At 44.5% G+C, this 18,876-nt stretch overlaps 1 protein-coding gene across 1 annotated transcript; it reads right to left on the reverse strand.

Annotated features, from left to right (window-relative positions):
* Positions 1-1,191: 1,191 nt before the first annotated feature.
* LOC106572142 (cytochrome c1) lies at positions 1,192-17,605 on the reverse strand. The gene is made up of 4 exons (XM_014146026.2): positions 17,162-17,605; positions 4,693-5,106; positions 4,239-4,347; positions 1,192-2,600 (listed from the first exon to the last, which is right to left on the reverse strand). The coding sequence occupies exons 1-4, from the start codon at positions 17,226-17,228 to the stop codon at positions 2,594-2,596; spliced, it is 597 nt and encodes a 198-aa protein (XP_014001501.1). The 5' UTR covers positions 17,229-17,605; the 3' UTR covers positions 1,192-2,593.
* Between the last annotated feature and the right edge of the window lie 1,271 nt (positions 17,606-18,876).

The raw sequence follows: 18,876 nt of genomic DNA on the forward strand, positions 1-18,876 counted from the left end.
TACTGAGTAAAGGGTCTGAATACTTAGGTATTATATTTATTTCAGTTTATTCTTATTTTTTTGCATAAAATGTATACAAATCTGTTTTTGCTTTGTCATTATGGGGTAATGCGTGTAGATTGATGAGAGAATTTTATAATTAATTTTCAATTTTAGAATTAGGCTGTAACGTAACAAAATGTGGAAAAAGTCAAGGTCTGAATACTTTCCCCAATGCGTTGTATGAGAGTCAAATGTTTGTCTCTGTACATTATAATGTACATTATAATGTATACAGTTGTGTTGTGTACATCTACATTGGATATGTCTGTATGTGTATGTGAGTGCATGCATCAACATGAGGCCAGCCCAGGAAGTGACTCCAACCTGGAGCAATGTACAGAATTTGCCGTAGCACCTCCTGTGGGTCGTGGGGGGAAGCCCATTTAGGCTACATGTGTACTGGCAGAAGGAGAGCAGAGCTGGTGAGCTTCACAACAGCCCATAGCTTCTCCATCTTCTCCCTCTCAAAGGACTCCATTGTTCCCAGTGTGGAGAGAGAGAGAGAGAGCAGAGCTAAAGGGGGCTGAAGCTGGCGGACTGGGGCAGTGGGCGTTGGGACGCTGCCTAAAACCACATGGAGGAGAGAGCAAGACACAGGCCAGCTCTGTGTGCTTCACAGCTCACTGTTGGAGCGCTGCCCCAAGTTAGCAGTGTCGTACGAAAAACTCCACAACACATCATAAAAAATACACACCTAACTGTCAGAGAACCACCCTGGGTGTCGACAGCCAACCAACGGTCTCAACGGTCTCAAGCAACCCATACAACCATTTGACTGTTGTTTGTCTTGATTCACTGGAGCAGTGTTGTAATTTTGTGCATTACCTGACTGGACCAATCAGCTTTTGCCTCCGACTTCTGCAAGCTGGGTAGTGGTGTGTGCTACTTTTACACTAAAGTATGTGGGAAAAAGTTTGAGGTAAAAATCGCAGTGTCATGAGCTAATTAATTCCTTGCCGTTTCACCACTACTTATTTGGTGTTCGACATTCTAGGGAGAGTTACGAGTTGTGATTTTTTTTTTATTTAGAAAGTGTCATGGAAACAAATTTGATAAGCAACAGCTAAGAAACAAAGGAGCAACAAAGACAATACAACATTTAAATTATACCAACGCATACTTTGTAAAAAAAACAGTCTTAAGCCAGTGTATATTTGTGGAGTGTTTTCACTTTTTTATTGAAACAGTATGAACAAACACACTGCAATTAAATAAAAGGACTTGAAGGACTTGTTGATAATATGGAGCAAAAGCGGAGAACAAATGTCGTCGCAAACGATTGCAGTGTCTAAAGCGGATTCATTAAACAATTATCATCACTCATTCAGTGCACTTATTAACTGAGTTCTTAAAGCAAGCGGAGCTAAGCTGAGACTGAATGATTTTTACACCCATTAATGACTACTAACGATTATGAAGAAAATGTGTGTGTATTTTTGCTTGGTATACTCTATCCCAACTAAAGTAAGCAGAAGTACGGTGGATACATTATAAAAGATAATGCTAGCAGAATGGGGGCTAATAACCACTACCTGTACATGGAACACATTTTTGGGTGAAAACCTGAAGTCGTCAAAACTGTCCTATTGGAATGGGTGGCAGTTAAAGTACAGTCAATTCACATTAATGTACTTCAATAGTAACATCTCCAAACTATCCAGGGAATACCAGAGACAGTGGCACAAACCCTTCTGCTAAATTTCACAGATATGTACTAGGTTTTTATGTCAGTGTTAAAGCTGGCAGAATGTCACGTTACACTTGCAAATGAGCCGTCTTTTCATTAGCCCCTCGCTAACCCTCAGAACATGAGCACAATGTCAAATCAACTTCTGCATTCAGTGCTTCATATAGTTGTTGGAACATTTCTGTAGTGAGGGACTCATTGGCTAGGTGTTAAGGTGACAAAATACTAATGTGGTTGGTTTTTCTGAGGGATTTTCAGTTCGGTTCATTGGCCACAATAGCCTTTGGCTGCTTTGCAATGTTCCATATACTGAATGCTATAGTGAGCAACTGCAACATATGATAAAGTAATAACTATAGTCCCTTTGCATGGTATATACACCCTATGGAATTCACAACATTCTCTCCCGTCTCCTTTTTTCCATATTCCCATTTTTTTCTTGTATAGGTCCTCTTCACCAACTCAAATGCACATCTGTGTTAATGTACACACCCTTGCATAAGAGAGAGCGTTTTCTACCACAAGTGAGATAATCCCTTACTTATTTTTACAAATCCAAATGAAAGACCCTGAAATTCAATGTGACATCCTGTGGGCAACCTTTTTTTCAGTTTGGTTGTTGGTATGGGGGGTTGCTGTGTGGTTGTACAGGACCGCTGATGTCAATGGCCCTGTCTTGGGGTTGGGGGAGAAGAGGAGAGGTGGGCAAACATCCTCCCCCACACACCTTCCCCTCCTTTTGTCAACAGTCCAAGATCCTGGTTAAGTTAGAGTGCTGGTAGAATGCTTGTTTAATGACAGGAAATTACATAGATCAGAATTGCCAGAACGTTTTGGGGACTTCCTGTCTTGCAGCCTTTCTCCTCAGGGGCTGAGGGATGAAGCGAGAAGGAGAAAGAGAGAGTAAGACAAACAGGCCAACACACATAAACATCTGGTTATGCCTCATAAAAATGTCAGTCGATGATTGAAGAAGATGGTTTGGTAAAATAAAATATAAAAACATACTTGATTTATGATTTTAAAGATAACACAGCACATACAGAACATTACTTTTAGTAGATACTGTAGTTTTTAATGTAATGTCATCATTCATAAATATAAGGAGTCTCCATTGACCCCAAAATGAGGAAATAAAAACATGGATTCATGTCATTTAATTAATTCTCACACCTCAGTATACTGGGTGTTATCTTGGTTATGGACACTGTACAGACATTTTGGGCCTGGGATAAGGATATAGTTTGTTTTGAATGGTTTTAAATAAGGAGAAACAGACTTGAAATCATGGAATTTGTGAAAGTAAAATGTATTAAATTCCAAATCTAGTCAATTCATACAAAGCGTTTCAAAATGGACCAACGACAACAACAAATATCTTTGAATTAGTTATCGAGATAGAACATTCAAGAAGGACAGCTTTGAATTGCTACTCCGTTTCAGACCACTATGTGATTGACATTGATTATGTTGCCAATCGGAAAATGACGATGTAAAGCCAAACGGCTGTGTTGTGGAAAATTCTGCCACCACAGCTGGGAAACCATTTGTCAAATTGACCTACTAACTTAATACATGAGGTGTTGCCCCGACATTTCATCTCAAATAGAGCCACCTGTTTCAGTGAATGAACAATACCTGATGGCTCATGGGCCCATGAGTGGATGTCTCAGAGAGGAGAAGCAACTAACAGCCTGTCGGACAGTTTGTCTGACGGACAGTTTGTCTGCATCCCAAATTATATCCTATTTCCTTTATAGTGCAGGGAATAGGGTGACATTTGAGATGCAGCCTTTGTTATGTGTCTGTGACATTGGACCATGGAGAGTCAGGGGGTTAAGATGGTTAACTGGGAAACAATCAAAGAGAAAATTATAGAAACCAAGATGCTCCCTTTTTTGGCAGCCCTTTTCTTAGCAGCAGCAGCAGCAGCAGCAGCAGCAGCCCTATGGCATAGAAAACGCTCCCCGTTAGCAGGCAAGCACATCCCCAGACATGATAGCATTCTCAGAGGAAGAGGTGTTGTAGAGAGTACAGCAGCTGTCTGTTGGAACATGCTTCTTGTTCCCATTTAAAAAGTTAATAAATACAACTTCCTTTTCAAAGGAATTCAGACAGTTCTATTTGAATCTATGATTCAAATATATTATGTTCAGAGGACCAGTTATGGTTGAAAAGTGATGCAGGTTGTGTCTTACCTATTAAAACACATTCTTTGTAACAACCCTTACACCAATTTCACCATTGTGGCTTAAAGGGATAGTTTGGTCCTTTATCTACTTCCCCAGAGTCTGACGAACTCGGGATACCATTTTTATGTATCTGCATGCGTAAGTTGTGGAAATGTAAGAGTATTGTGCATGGTTTTATGGTAGCTTCATGCTTCTACAGCATTCTTAGTCCTCTACTAAGATCATGACAAGGCAAACAGGACATGCACACTGTATGCGTGCACGAGCATGCCTGCACTCAATCTAGTTACATATGTGTATCCCTTGGAGGTACTTACGAATATTTACCCATTCTCCTCACCACGGCGATCACCACGGCGATGACAACGATCACTGCCACCAATGCACCAATCCCAATACCAACCACTTGTCCAGAGCCCATACCCTCTGTGGAAGGAACACAAAGGCTGAGTTACTCCACTAGACTGACCTCAATAGGGACACAACACGTTTGGTGAAAGAACAGGAAGGAAACCGAGAGAAGGAAAAGATGGATGTAAAGAGGGAAAGACAGAACAAAGACAAAATCAACTGAAAGGAAATAATTAAAATTAAGGGAGAATGGGGCAAAGCAATCTCATGGTGTCTTGTGCTCTACATATCATTGGGCTCCTTGATTCCCCTATATGGGAGCAGACAGACTGTAGCATTGGGAGGGTTTCCTCAGTTTCATGGTCTCTCTATATCTATCTAGTTACAGATATCTCCTGTCCTGAGAGCCTCAGTCCTTACCCTCTGGCTCCTCCACCTCCTCCTTAGCCTCTGCAGCTGTCGTGGCCTCGGCTTCGGGCTCCGCCGGGGCCTCGGTGATGATGGCAGGGGCGTTAGTTGTGGCCGCCTCCTGCTTGGCAGCTTCAGTGGTAGGGGCAGGGGCTTCGGTCTCCACGGGAGCGACGTCCGTGGCAGCAGCCTCAGTAGCGGCGGTTTCTTCTCCGGCAGGGGTGTCCGTTACGACATCCTCGGCGGCAGGGGTGTCCGTTACGACATCCTCGGCGGCAGGGGTGTCCGTTACGACATCCTCGGCCGCAGCCTCGGGTTCAGCCGAAGGGGCATGGGTGACTACGGGATCTTCCTCTTTGAGGGCCTCAGTGGCCTCGGGAACAGCAGGGGAATCTGTCACCAGCTCTACTGGTGTCACCAGTGTGCCTGACGAGAGGCAAAGAGAGGTCAGAGACTGGTAGAGGCAAATGAACAATATTGACACACACTGAAGAGAGAGACTACATTTGTTGATGACATACTGTACATGATCATTTATTTTGGAATGGGATGTTAATATCCTAAACAACAGCTCGTGGAGTCCTATTCACCATTTGGTTTCTCTGTTATTTCACAATAGTTTTCAAATGTAGTAGCTGGAAAGAGAGAATGACGGTTGGAAAGTCCCTCATTGCAAGGGCATGGTGAAATAATTTGAGAGAAAAACTACGTGAATATTAACATTCTTCCTTGACATTATGTTCCCAGTAATTTTCTCTCCCAGCCTAAGGCTTGACTCATCAGTAGCAGTGAGAACATGGCTGCCACATCCCATGACTGAACAAACATTGGTCCTCCCTTCCTCCTCCCCAGTCCCACCCACCCCTCTCCATTCTGTCTTGGGTCGTGTTTGCACACTCGCATGCCCCACCCTCTGCCTCATTTGCTGTTCATGGAGTCTCCACCTTAACCGACCCTGGATGGGGACGGCAGGAAGTCAGCAGATGAGGGCATACCATTAAAACACCAAGAGGGGTAAGAAACAATGGACAATTCAGTATAAAACAACACAATTACAGTAGGTGCTTAACAGTTGTTGCGCATTACTTGAGAAAACGGGATCCAAATTACTCGGATATGTTGGAATTAGTTGTTTGTGATGTTTCCAGAGAGACCAAAGATCTGCACGATCTCAACCTAAATAAAATCCTCTCATCTGGCCATTTTTGGATGGCAATAACAGTTGGAAAGGAAGCTCTTTGAGCTGAGCTCAGTGGAATGTCAATGCTTGTATTGAAATGTACTATAATCTATCCTATAATTGTATGAACCCACTTGTAATAAGAATAGCCTCTTTGTTCAAAGGGTTGGACCGCAAAGTAGAAGCTGAGTGAGACCTTACTGTAGCACTCTACAAATCAAGTCCTATCTGTGCCTGTTCCCTTCCAGACCACAACTTTGCTTGGACAGCGCAGCTTCGAAATTATTAAGTAGAAGTCAATTTTAGTGGAGGACTGAAATTATGGTAAACTTGCAAAATGTTCTGCTGCAGTCTCTCCTTTTTCCTGAGAGTACTCTTTGCCCTTTCAAATCTGCAATATGAAACTTCTCTGAAGTCCGATCTGTCTAAGCTTAGAACCTGACATCATTTCTTTGCCATTTTCCAGTGATTCTTCAAAACCCTTTACAATAGAGAATAGCTTTACGAGGTTAAAAATAACTGACTCTCTCTCATTGTTCCACAACTGCCCCATTATTCTTAGTCACCTATTTGCTCAAATTCTCATTAGCAACAAGCAAGTTTAAATATAACAACATTTTTGTTCTCCAATGACTTTGCTGTTTGTTTGGAAAGTCTGATGATAAAGTGCCATTATGTCCGCTGCTCATAATAAGCTCTGAGTACTATTTCCTTCCAACTGTGCTGGCTAATACAGCTGTGCTAGTGAGTAAGAGAACAGGATTGTTGCCCTGTCGCCTCCTCTCTCCCTCCCTCCTTACCACTATGCTTCTCTCTCTCTCTCGCTCTCTCTTCTCCCCATCTTCTCCCTGCCCTGCCTCCACCCCATGAATGAAGTTGCTCCTGATAACGATTTTGGGAATGCTGTAACGTTAGCTCTGCAAGAGGAGAGCGCGGCGAGTTGGAGAGGGAGCGAGAGCGGTGTAAAAGGCTTGAGTGAAGCCGGAACGATATAGAGCCCAGCGGCAGCCACTTTCATTTATTCACTCTCTCACTCATCCTGTTCCATGAACAGGGGCCTAGTTCCACAGTCTGTCTCTGGTTTAATGTCCCATTATAGCCTGACCTCAGAGCAGATGTGTTGTGTGACAGAGGAGGCTGGTGGGAGGAGCTATAGGAGGACGGGATCATTGTAATGGCTGGAATGGAATTAATGGAACGGTATCAAACATATGAAAGCTACGTTTGACGCTGTTCCACCTATTCTATTCCAGCCATTACAATGAGCCTGTCCTCCTATCGCTCCTCCCACCAGCCTCAACTGGCGTGTGAGTGTGTGTATGCTTGAGTTTCAGTGTGTGTGTGTGTGTGTGTGTGTGTGTGTGTGTGTGTGTGTGTGTGTATCATCAGCTCCCTAAATCACTGCTGAGCAGTAAAAGTCTGTCTCGATGACCCTGCTTTAAAATTTCTCTCAAACAAGATCCTTGGGGAGGAGGGGGGACCATAAAAGGCAGGCAAACAGGCAAAGGGGCGAGAGTGAAAAGTGAGAGAGTGACAGAATACAGCAAAGGGCCGGGAGAAGCGGTGGGGCCCGTATTGGGTCGGGATCCTGCCTGTCGGACAGTAACGGCATCATGAGGGAGAACAACAGAGAGGGGGTGAGAGAAAAATATACATTGTGAGAGAGGGAGAGATAGCAGGACAGATCCATCACCATCACCATCAGCTGTGTGTGTACGTTTAGGGGGAGATAGGCCTGTGCTAAGCTGTCTGTAGACATTTAGGGCCCATCTGCAGATGTATGAGGGAGTGTGTCTGCTATGGTCCCGGAGCCAAAGAATGTTGTTCCTTAGCTGGGGAGGTATCCTCCCATCCCATCTCATCACGGTATGGCCTACGCAGAACCGCTGGCCTCCCATGCTAACCGTAGTAGTTGCACTTTGAGTTGAGTGGGAGAGGTCTGATAGCCAGAGTGGAATATTCCCACTGGCTCTTATCTTAGATGCAATAGTGTCCACATACAGGCCATGTTTTTTTCCTCGAGTAGGGATATCCCACTGGGCAAAAACTGGTTGAATCAACGTTGTTTCCACATCATTTAAAACCAAAAAATCAAGGTGATGACACTGAATCGTGGAAAACTTATTGGATTTGCAAAAAGTCATCAACATAAGGAGATTTAGTATTTTTTTTCAAACAACTTTCAAGCTCAATCCAATGACATGGTGACATTTTTTGTTGAATTCATGTAAGTTGACAACTCAACAGAATGTAAATAAAAAATAGACGTTGAACTGACATCTGTGCCCAGTGGGACAGGATGTTAAACAGTCCTCTTCTGGACAACATAACTGAGGCCACCAATGGCACAAGACTTCTATCAAGCCGTATATCCTGTGAACGAAAAAAATATATAGGCTAAATATCTTGCTTAAAGCTAGTGAGGGAGATATAAGTCTCCAGCTTCAGTGATTTTTGCAATTCATTCCAGTCATTGGCAGCAGAGAACTGGAAGGAGAGGCGGCCAAACGGGGTTTTGGCTTTGGATGACCAGTGAAATATACCTGCTGGAGCGCGTGCTACGGGTGGGTGTTGCTATGGTGACCAGTAAGCTGAGATAAGGCGGGGCTTTACCTAGCAAAGACTTATAGGTGACCTGGAGCCAGTGGGTTTGGCAACGAATATGGAGCGAGGGCCAGCCAACGAGAGCATACAGGTCGCAGTGGTGGGTAGTAAATGGGGCTTTGGTGACAAAACGGATGGCACTGATAGACTACATCCAATTTGCTGAGTAGAGGGTTGGAGGCTATTTTGTAAATGACATCGCCAAAGTCAAGGATCGGTAGGATAGTCAGTTTTACGAGGGTATGTTTGGCAGCATGAGTGAAGGAGGCTTTGTTGTGAAATAGGAAGCCGATTCTAGATTTAATTTTGGATTGGAGATGCTTAATGTGAGTCTGGAAGGAGAGTTTACAGTCTAACCAGACACCTAGGTATTTGTAGTTGTCCACATATTCTAAGTCAGAACCGTCCAGAGTGGTGATGCTAGACGGGCGTGCAGGTGCGGGCAGCGATCGGTTGAAGAGCATGCATTTAGCTTTACTTGCATTTAAGAGCAGTTGGAGGCCACGGAAGGAGAGTTGTATGGCATTGAAGCTTGTCTGGAGGTTTGTTAACAGTGTCCAAAGAAGGGCCAGAAGTATACAGAATGGTGTCGTCTGCGAAGAGGTGGATCAGAGAATCACCAGCAGCAAGAGCGACATCATTGATGTATACAGAGAAAAGAGTCGGCCCGAGAATTGAACCCTGTAGCACCCCCATAGAGACTGCCAGAGGTCCGGACAACAGGCCCTCCGATTTGACACACTGAACTCTGTCTGAGAAGTAGTTGGTGAACCAGGAGAGGCAGTCATTTGAGAACCCAAGGCTGTTGAGTCTGCCGATAAGAATGTGGTGATGGACAGAGTCGAAAGCCTTGGCCAGGTCAATGAATACGGCTGCACAGTATTGTCTTTTATCGATGGCGGTTATGATATCGTTTAGGACCTTGAGCGTGGCTGAGGTGCACCCATTGCCAGCTCGGAAACCAGATTGCATAGCGGAGAATGTACGGTGGGATTCGAAATGGCCGGTGATCTGTTTGTTAACTTGGCTTTCGAAGACCTTGGAAAGGCAGGGTAGGATAGATATAGGTCTGTAACAGTTTGGGTCTAGAGTGTCTCCCCCTTTGAAGAGAGGGATGACCGCGGCAGCTTTCCAATCTTTGGGGATCTCAAACGATACGAAAGAGAGGTTGAACAGGCTAGTAATAGGGGTTGCAACAATTGCAGCGGATAATTTTAGAAAGAGAGGGTCCAGATTGTCTAGCCCAGCTGATTTGTAGGGGTCCAGATTTTGCCGCTCTTTAAGAACATCAGCTATCTGGATTTGGGTGAAGGGGAAATGGGGGAGGCTTGGGCAAGTTGCTGTCGGGGGGTGCAGAGCTGTTGACCGGGGTTGGGGTAGCCAGGTGGAAAGCATGGCCAGCCATTGAAAAATGCTTATTGAAATTGTAGATTATCGTAGATTTATCGGTGGTGACAGTGTTTCCTAGCCTCAGTGCAGGGGGCAGCTGGGAGGTGCTGCTCTTATTCTCCATGGACTTTATAGTGTCCCAGAACTTTTGGGAGTTTGTGCTACAGGATGCACATTTCTGTTTGAAAAAGCTAGCCTTTGTTTTCCTAACTGCCTGTGTATATTGGTTCCTAACTTCCCTGAAAGATTGCATATAATAAATACAGCAATATGAATTGAGATGGCTTAAAAAGGAGCCACAAGACATATATCAAGTGAAAGTCCAGAAAGCCATCAAATGATACCATCAGTTCACTGTTTTATAAGTTTCTATGCAGTCCTGTGTTTTTTTCTTTCTTCTCTTCACTGTGTTGGGGCCTGTGGTGTATTTGTAAGAGGAGTGAGACATTCATGTTCATGCTGACAGTGAAGACACACAAGCCCTTGGTTTGGCTATGTTGTGGAGGTGCCCCCTTGGCCTAATGGCTGGACTGAATTACCCTCTCTGTCAGTGATAAAGGAATTTATATGTATAAGGTAATGACTAAAGTATTCCACCATGAAACTTATAATTGTATGAAATGTATTAGAATTATAAGACTATAATTCTATAATGTGTGTGCATAGGACAAGTTACAGTATGTTGCTATTTAGTAATGTAAGCAGAAGTACAGAGCTCTCTGAATAAAGAACTAACCTTTTGTAGAATTCTGAGACTTTGTCAAAGTCTTCTATTAACCAGGGCCTTACAACCTCTGGGGAATTGGTCAAAGCTATTGTGATTGTTGAGTTAACATCATTGGGATTGAAAATTCTCGTGACAATCAGTGCCTGCCACACCAAACTACACCTCTGTCTGGGGCTACTGCATTCACAAGCTAAAATAGCCTTCACCTTGGTCGACTCAAACTCAGACAGATCTGTATTTTCTCTCCACACAGATTTGGCATAAAACAGGCAAGCCTACAACTTCAAACTCGAAACTTTTGATAGCTTAAAAAAAGGCACGCTGATGACATAAGAGATGCTTTCCTGAGTTGATTTTACAGCGCATGTCTCACTGTGCATTCGGAAAGTATTCAGACCATTTGACTTTTTCCACATTTTGTTACGTTACAGCCTTATTCTAAAATGGATTCAATTGTTGTTTTTTCCCTCATCAATCTACAAACAATACCCCATATTGACAAAGTAAAAACAAGTAAAGAAATTATTTGCACATTTATTACAAATAAAAAATGGAAATATCACATTTACATAAGTATTCAGACCCTTTACTCAGTACTTTGTTGAAGTACCCTTGGCAGCGATTACAGCCTCGGGTCTTCTTGGGTATGACGCATGATGGCGCCGACAGAGATGGTCGCCTCCCTTCAGGTCCATAGGAAACTATGCAGTAATTCGTTTTTTATGTATTATTTCTTACATTGTTAGCCCAGAAAATCTCAAGTGTTATTACATACAGCCGGGAAGAACTCTTGGATATAAAAGCGACGTCAACTTACCAACATTACGACCAGGAATTCGACTTTCCCGAAGCGAATCCTTTGCTCAGACCTCCACCCTGGACATGGAATCTTATCCCAGAGGCCGACCCAAAACAACGTGGTCGCCGCAGGAGAGGGAGACGGAGCAGCCTACTGGTCAGACTTAGAAGGCGAGCACACCATCCACCGCTTCCGAGCATATTACTCGCCAATGTCTAATCTTTAGACAACAAGGTGAACGAAATTAGGGCACGAGTTACCTTCCAGAGAGACATCAGAGATTATAACATTCTCTGTTTCATGGAAACATGGCTCACTCGGGATATGTTGTCAGAGTCGGTACAGCCACCCGGTTTCTTCGCACATCGCGGTGACAGAAACTAACATCTCTCTGGTAAGATGATGGGCGGGGGGTGTATGCCTTATGATTAACGACTCATGGTGTAATCATAACAACATACAGGAATTCAAGTCTGTTCACCTGACCTAGAATTCCTTACAATCAAATGCCGACCACATTATCTACCAAGAGAATTCTGTTCGATTATAGTCACAGCCGTGTATATCCCCCCCAAGCAGAAACCACGATGGCCCTGAAAGAACTTCACTGGATTCTATGTAAACTGGAAACCATATATCCTAAGGCTGCATTTATTGTAGCTGGGGATTTTAACAAAGCTAATCTGAGAACAAGGCTTCCTAAATTCTATCAGCATATCGAATGCGCGACACAAGCTGGCAGCATTCTGGACCATTGCTGCTCTAACTTGCGTGATGCATACAAAGCCCTCACCAACCCTCCCTTCAGCAAATCTAACCATGACTCCATTTTGTTGCTCCCAGCCTATAGACAGAAACTAAAACAGGAAATGCCCGTGCTCAGGTCTATCCAATGCTGGTCTGCAAAGCATCAGTATAGAGCCAAAGTAGAGTCACAATTCAACGGCTCAAACACTAGACGTATGTGGCAGGGTCTACAGTCAATCACGGGTTATAAAAAGAAAACCAGCCCCGTTGCAGACATTGACGTCTTGCTCCCAGACAAATTAAACAACTTCTTTGCTCGCTTTGATGACAATACAGTGCCACTGACACGGCCCGCTACCAAAGCCTGTGGGCTCTCCTTCTCCGTGGCTAACGTGAGTAAAACATTTAAACATGTTTACCCTCGCAAGGCTGCCGGGCCACACAGCATCCCTAGCCGCGTCCACAGAGCATGCGCAGACCAGCTGGCTGGTGTGTTTACGGACATATTCAATCAATTCCTATGCCAGTCTGCTGTTCCCACATGCTTCAAGATGGCCACCATTGTTCCTGTCTCCAAGAAAGCTAAGGTAACTGAAATAAATGACTATTGCCCTGTAGCACTCACTTCTGTCATCATGAAGTGCTTTGAGAGACTAGTCAAGGATCATATCACCTCCACCCTACCTGATACCCTAGATCCACTCCAATTTGTTTACCGCCCCAATAGGTCCACAGACGATGCAATCGCTATCACACTGCCCTATCCCATCTGGACAAGAGGAATACCTATGCAAGAATGCTGTTCATTGAATACAGCTCAGCATTTAAAACCATAGTACCCTCCAAACTCATCATTAAGCTTGAGACCCTGGGTCTTGATCCTGCCCTGTGCAACTGGGTCCAGGCTGCCCCCAGGTGGTGAAGGTAGGAAACAAGATCTCCACCCCGCTGATCCTCAACACTGGGGCCCCACGAGGGTGCGTTCTCAGCCCTCTCCTGTACTCCCTGTTCACCCATGACTGTGTTGCCATGCACGCCTCCAACTCAAATCATCAAATTTGCAGATGACACTACAGTGGTAGGCTTGATTATCAACAACAATGAGACGGCCTACAGGGAGGTGGTGAGGGCCCTCGGAGGTGTCAGAAAAATAACCTATCACTCAACATCAACAAAACAAAGGAGATGATTGTGGACTTCAGGAAACAGCAGAGGGAGCATCCCCCCATCGACGGGACAGTAGTGGAGAAGGTGGAAAGTTAAGTTCCTTGGCGTACACATCACGGGCAAACTGAAACGGTCCACCCACACAGACAGCTTGGCGAAGAAGGCACAACAGCCCCTCTTCAACCTCAGGAGGCTGAAGAAACTTGGCTTTTCACCTAAAACACTCAAACTTTTACAGATGCACAATCGAGAGCATCTTGTCGGGCTGTATCACCACCTGGTATGGCAACTGCTCCGCCCACAACCACAAGGCTCTCCAGAGGGTAGTGCGGTCTGCACAACGCTTCACCGGGGGCAAACTACCTGCCCTCCAGGACACCTACAGCACCCGATGTCACAGGAAGGCCAAAAAGATCATCAAGGACAACAACCACCCGAGCCACTGCCTGTTCACCCCGCTATCATCCAGAAGGCGAGGTCAGTACAGGTGCATCGAAACTGTGACCGAGAGACTGAAAAACAGCTTCTATCAAGGCCATCAGACTGTGAAATAGCCATCACTAACAGAGTGGCTGCTGTCAACATACAGACTCTCTGGCCACTTTAATACATTTTATAAATGGATTTAATAAAGGTATCACTAGTCACTTTTAATAATGTCTACATATCCTACATTACTAATCTCATAGGTATATACTGTATTCTATACCATCTACTGCATCTTGCCTATGCCGCACGGCCATCATTCATCCATATATTTATATGTACATATTCTTATTCATCCCTTTACATTTGTGTGTATTAGCTAGTCATTGTGAATTTGTTAGATTACTTGTTAGATATTACAGCACTGTCGGAACTAGAAGCACAAGCATTTCGCTACACTTGCATTAATATCTACTAACCATATGTATGTGACAAATAAAATTTGATTTGATTTTACAAGCTTGACGAACCGGTATTTGGGTAGTTTCTCCCATTCTTCTCTGCAGATCCACTCAAGCGGTGTCAGGTTGGATGGGGAGCGTCACTGCACAGCTACTTTCAGGTCGCTCCAGAGATGTTCGATTGGGTTCAAGTCCGGGCTCTGGCTGGGCCACTCAAGGACATTCAGAGACTTGGCCCGAAGCCACTCCTGCGATGTCTTGGCTGTGTGCTTAGGGTTTTTGTCTTATTGGAAGGTGAACCTTGGCCCCAGTCTGAGGTTCTGAGTGTTCTGGAGAAGGATTTCATCAAGGATCTCTCCGTACTTTGCTCTTTCCCTCGATCCTGACTAGTGTCCCAGTCCCTGTCGCTGAAAAACATCCACACAGCATGAAGCTGCCACCACCATGCTTCTCCATAGGTATGGTTCCAGGTTTCCTCCAGATGTGACGCTTGGCATTCAGGCCAAGGAGTTCAATATTGGTTTCATCACACCAGAAAATCTTCTCTCATATAGTCAGTTCATCAGGTGCCTCTTGGCAAACTCCAAGTGTGCCATCATGTGCCTTTTACCAAGGAGTGGCTTCCATCTGGCCATTCTACCATAAAGGCAGTGGTGGAAAAAGTACCCAATTGCCATACTTGAGTAAAAGTATAGATACCTTACTAGAAAGTTACTCAAGTAAAAGTAACCAAGTAAAATACTACTTGAGTAAAAGTCTAAAAGTATTCGATTGTAAATATACTTAAGTATCAAAAGTAAAAGTATACATCATTTCAAATTCCTTATATTAAGCAAAGCAGACCATCGGCTTCTTGGTCACCTCCCTGACCAAGGCCCTTCTCCCTCGATTGCTCAATTTGGCAAGATGGCCAGCTCTAGGAAGAGTCTTGGTGGATCCAAACTTCTTCCATTTAAGAATGATGAAGGCCACTGTGTTCTTGGGGACCTTCAATGCTGCAGAAATGTTTCGGTACGCTTCCCCAGATCTGTGCCTCGACACAATCCTGTCTTGGAGCTCTACACACAATTCCTTCGACCTCATGGCTTAGTTTTTACTCTGACATGCACTGTCAACTGTGGGACCTTATATAGACAGGTGTGTGCCTTTCCAAATCATGTCCAATCAATTGAATTTACCACAGGTGGACTCCAATCAAGTTGTAGAAACATCTCAAGGATGATCAATGGAAACAGGATGCACCTGAGCTCAATTTTGAGTCTCATAGCAAAGGGTCTGAACACTTATGTAATATATGTGCAAAAATGTCTAAAAACCTGTTTTCGCTTTGTCATGATGGGGTATTGACTGTGTAGATTGATGAAGATAAAAATGTTTTTAATCGATTTTAGAATAAGGCTGTAACGTAACAAAATTTGGAAAAAGTCAAGGGGTCTGAATACTTTCCAAATGCACTGTATGTGGTGTGTGAGGGCACACTTGAATCATTTTACAAGCAGGCATGGACAGAGGGCACTGACCCGGTTCTGTAGCCAGATGTGCTGGAGTGAGTCTTTTAAAGGCGACAAAGCTTCAGACAAAGCTCATTTTGAGCCAGGAGGGGCTTGGGCGAGGAATGCATAGGGAGTCAACTGGGTAAAAAGAATCAACAGGCTCTCTTCGGAGCATGTGCAGGTTTTTCTACTTATTTGATTCATGTTATTTTTATTTTAATTGTCAGGGCGTGGAGCAGAGAGGAGCAGCTTTAAGAGTTAACGCTCTTCCAAATGGGCCTTCGTGAAAAGGGCTGCGTCTGGTCAGTAAAGGTTGCCGTTTAAAAATAAACCCCCCCTCAACTACGCCCTGGCCCGGCCCGAGACTCATCAACCGGGAGTAGGGGGAATAGTAGGAGAGGAGGGGGTGGCCGGAGTGGGGGTTGAGGGGGGCTGGTAAAGCTTGATACCCTGCCAAAGATGGGTAAATGTGGAGGGGGCAGTGGGCCATGGCAGTCTAACAACATGCGGTAGAGGTGGGGCAGCAAGCAGCAGCCCTCACTGTTAAGCCCTCACGTAGCCGGGTGTTCTCTCTCCCGGTCCCATCTATATGACAGTCTTAAATATAGAGCTACTTTCTATTAATACCCACACACAAACTAGCCCTTCTGTACTCTGTCTCTGCTCACTTTTCTCCCTCCCTCCCTCCCTCACTCCCTCCCTCCCTCCCTCCCTCCCTCCCTCCCTCCCTATGGGGAAAGGCTTTCCTACCTAGGACTTGCAAGGGAGAGTGGGAGAGGGAAAGAGAAAGATAGGGAGGGTAAAGCTTTCGCATAAACGTGTACAGTACGTGTCAGACCCGAGCACTGTTTGGTAGCCTTCCAAAGGATATTCCTTTTTCTCCCTGCCGGCGGCCAAGAAATCATGAGCACGAGGCACAAGACCTCGCACCATTACATCACATTCCCCCTTGTGTCTCCGAATCCAACTTTCCTCCTCACCGAGGCTTGGGGAAGGAGTGTGGGGGGGAGGGAGAGAGAGGGAACTGTTAGAATCGACACAGACTATCCACCCAGTTGCCCCTCTTTATTACATTAACACCCTCGGCCAAAGCTCTTCTTTTTCCACTCAGGATGATCCAAAGCAATTCACTGCTAAATGAAACGCACAGCTTATATTTAGAGGAGAATACAAGAGGCCAATACCACAGCTGTACACATTTCAAATGAAAAAATAACTACTGTGAAAAACTAAATAAACTATACATCAATCAAACCGAAAAGGTGTTTTCACTTTTCCTTGAGAGAGAAACTTTAGAACTAAAGGACAAAGAACTAAGAGCAGCCCCAAGATTCAAATTCACGACGCGGCAGGATACAAGCCAAACAGAAAAAGGGTGTGTGAGTATGATAAGAGATGTGTGGTGTGGGAGTGTGAAAGTCAGGCAGAGTGGCCAGACAGAAAAGACACAGTGTGCCATGAGGGCTCGAGCCCTGGGTGTTGACTTACTTGCGTGTGCGACGGCACAGAGGGGGCCGACCAGGGCCAGCAGAAGCAGCAGCTGAACTTTGATCATGATGTCAAGTAATCTTCTCCTCTGGTTAATGGTGTACAGAGACCCCCAGGAAAGAGCAACACTAGACCCTTTCACACACAGCACCACATGCACTGGCGTCTCCAGGGAGATAGCAAAAAAAGAAATGTCTTGAGGAAAAAAAGTTTCCAAAAATGTCCCAGGGAACTTGTTGCAGATAGAGACACGGACGGACAGCAGCAGTAACGGTAGACAGCACGGCTTTGGAAGCTGAGGGAGAAAGGCGTGGAACGCTCGATGGATGTCGACAGGGCAGGAGAGAGAGTGCGAGAGAGAGAGAGAGAGAGAGAGAAAAGGTCTGGCCGGCTACTTGGTAGAATGGAGAGAGACAGGCACAGGGCAAGGGAAAGAGAGAGTGTGAGTGTGTCGGGAGTGGAGGACGGGTGCTGATACTTTCGGGGGGTGTGATGGTGAGCGGGGGGCTGGGCAGTGTAAGGTGGTTTCTGCCCCGGTGCTGCCTCCCTACTTGAACAGTCCAGTCAGCTGCTGACTGCAGACTGCCCTGCAATACCAGCAGCACACACAGAAATATATAAATAAATACACCAATATATTTATACACACAAGGTAGACACCACAAAAACATACGAAATTAGTTGCATGCAAATATACCCTCAAAACAGACACCTTCTTTCCACACAAAATAAATAAAAATGCAGCACAACAGAAAAACAATTCCATTCCTCAGCTACTAGGTCTAGGCATAACGCCATTTGAGAAATGTTTTGACTAAACTTTTACAAATGAATAAAATAAATATGAAATATCTTGAGTCAATAAGTGTTCAACCCATTTGTTATGGCAAGGCTAAATAAGTTCAGGAGTAAAAATGTGCTTAACAAGTCACATAATAAGTTGCACTGCCTCTGTGTGCAATAATAGTGTGATCTTTGAATGACTACCTCATCTCTGTACCCCACACATACAGATAATTGTAAGGTCCCTCAGTCGAGCAGTGAATTTCAAACACAGATTCAACCACAAAGACCAGGGAGGTTTTCCAATGCCTTGCAAAGAAGGACACCTATTGGTAGATGGGTCAAAATTGAATAGACATTGAATATCCCATGGTGAAGTCATTAATTACTTTGCATGGTGTATCAATACACCCAGTCACTACAGAGATACAGGCATCCTTCCTAACTCAGTTGCCGGAGAGGAAAGAAACCGATTTAACCAATGGTGACTTTAAAACAGTTACAGAGTTTAATGGCTGTGATAGGAGAAAACTGAGGATGGATCAACAGCATTGTAGTTACTCCACAATACGAACCTAATTGACAGTGAACGGAAAGAAGCCTCTACAGAATACACATTTTCCAAAGCATGCTTCCTATTTGCAGAAAGGCACGAAAGTAAAACTGCAACAAAAAAATTATGTTTTGAGCAATTCCAAAATAACACATCACTGAGTTTTTTCAAGCATGGTGGTGGCTGCATCATGTTATGGGTATGCTTGTCATTGGCAAGATAGAGGAAAACCTGGTTCAGTCTGCTTTCCAGACAAATTCACCTTTCATCAGTTCAATAACCCAAAACACAAGGCCAAATATACACTAGTTGCTTACCAAGACGCCATTGAATATTCCTGAGTGGCCTAGTTACAGTTTTAACTTAAATCCACGTGAAA

This window comes from Salmo salar, chromosome ssa15 (assembly GCF_905237065.1).
Source record: "Salmo salar chromosome ssa15, Ssal_v3.1, whole genome shotgun sequence".
Classification (NCBI taxonomy): Eukaryota; Metazoa; Chordata; class Actinopteri; order Salmoniformes; family Salmonidae; genus Salmo; species Salmo salar.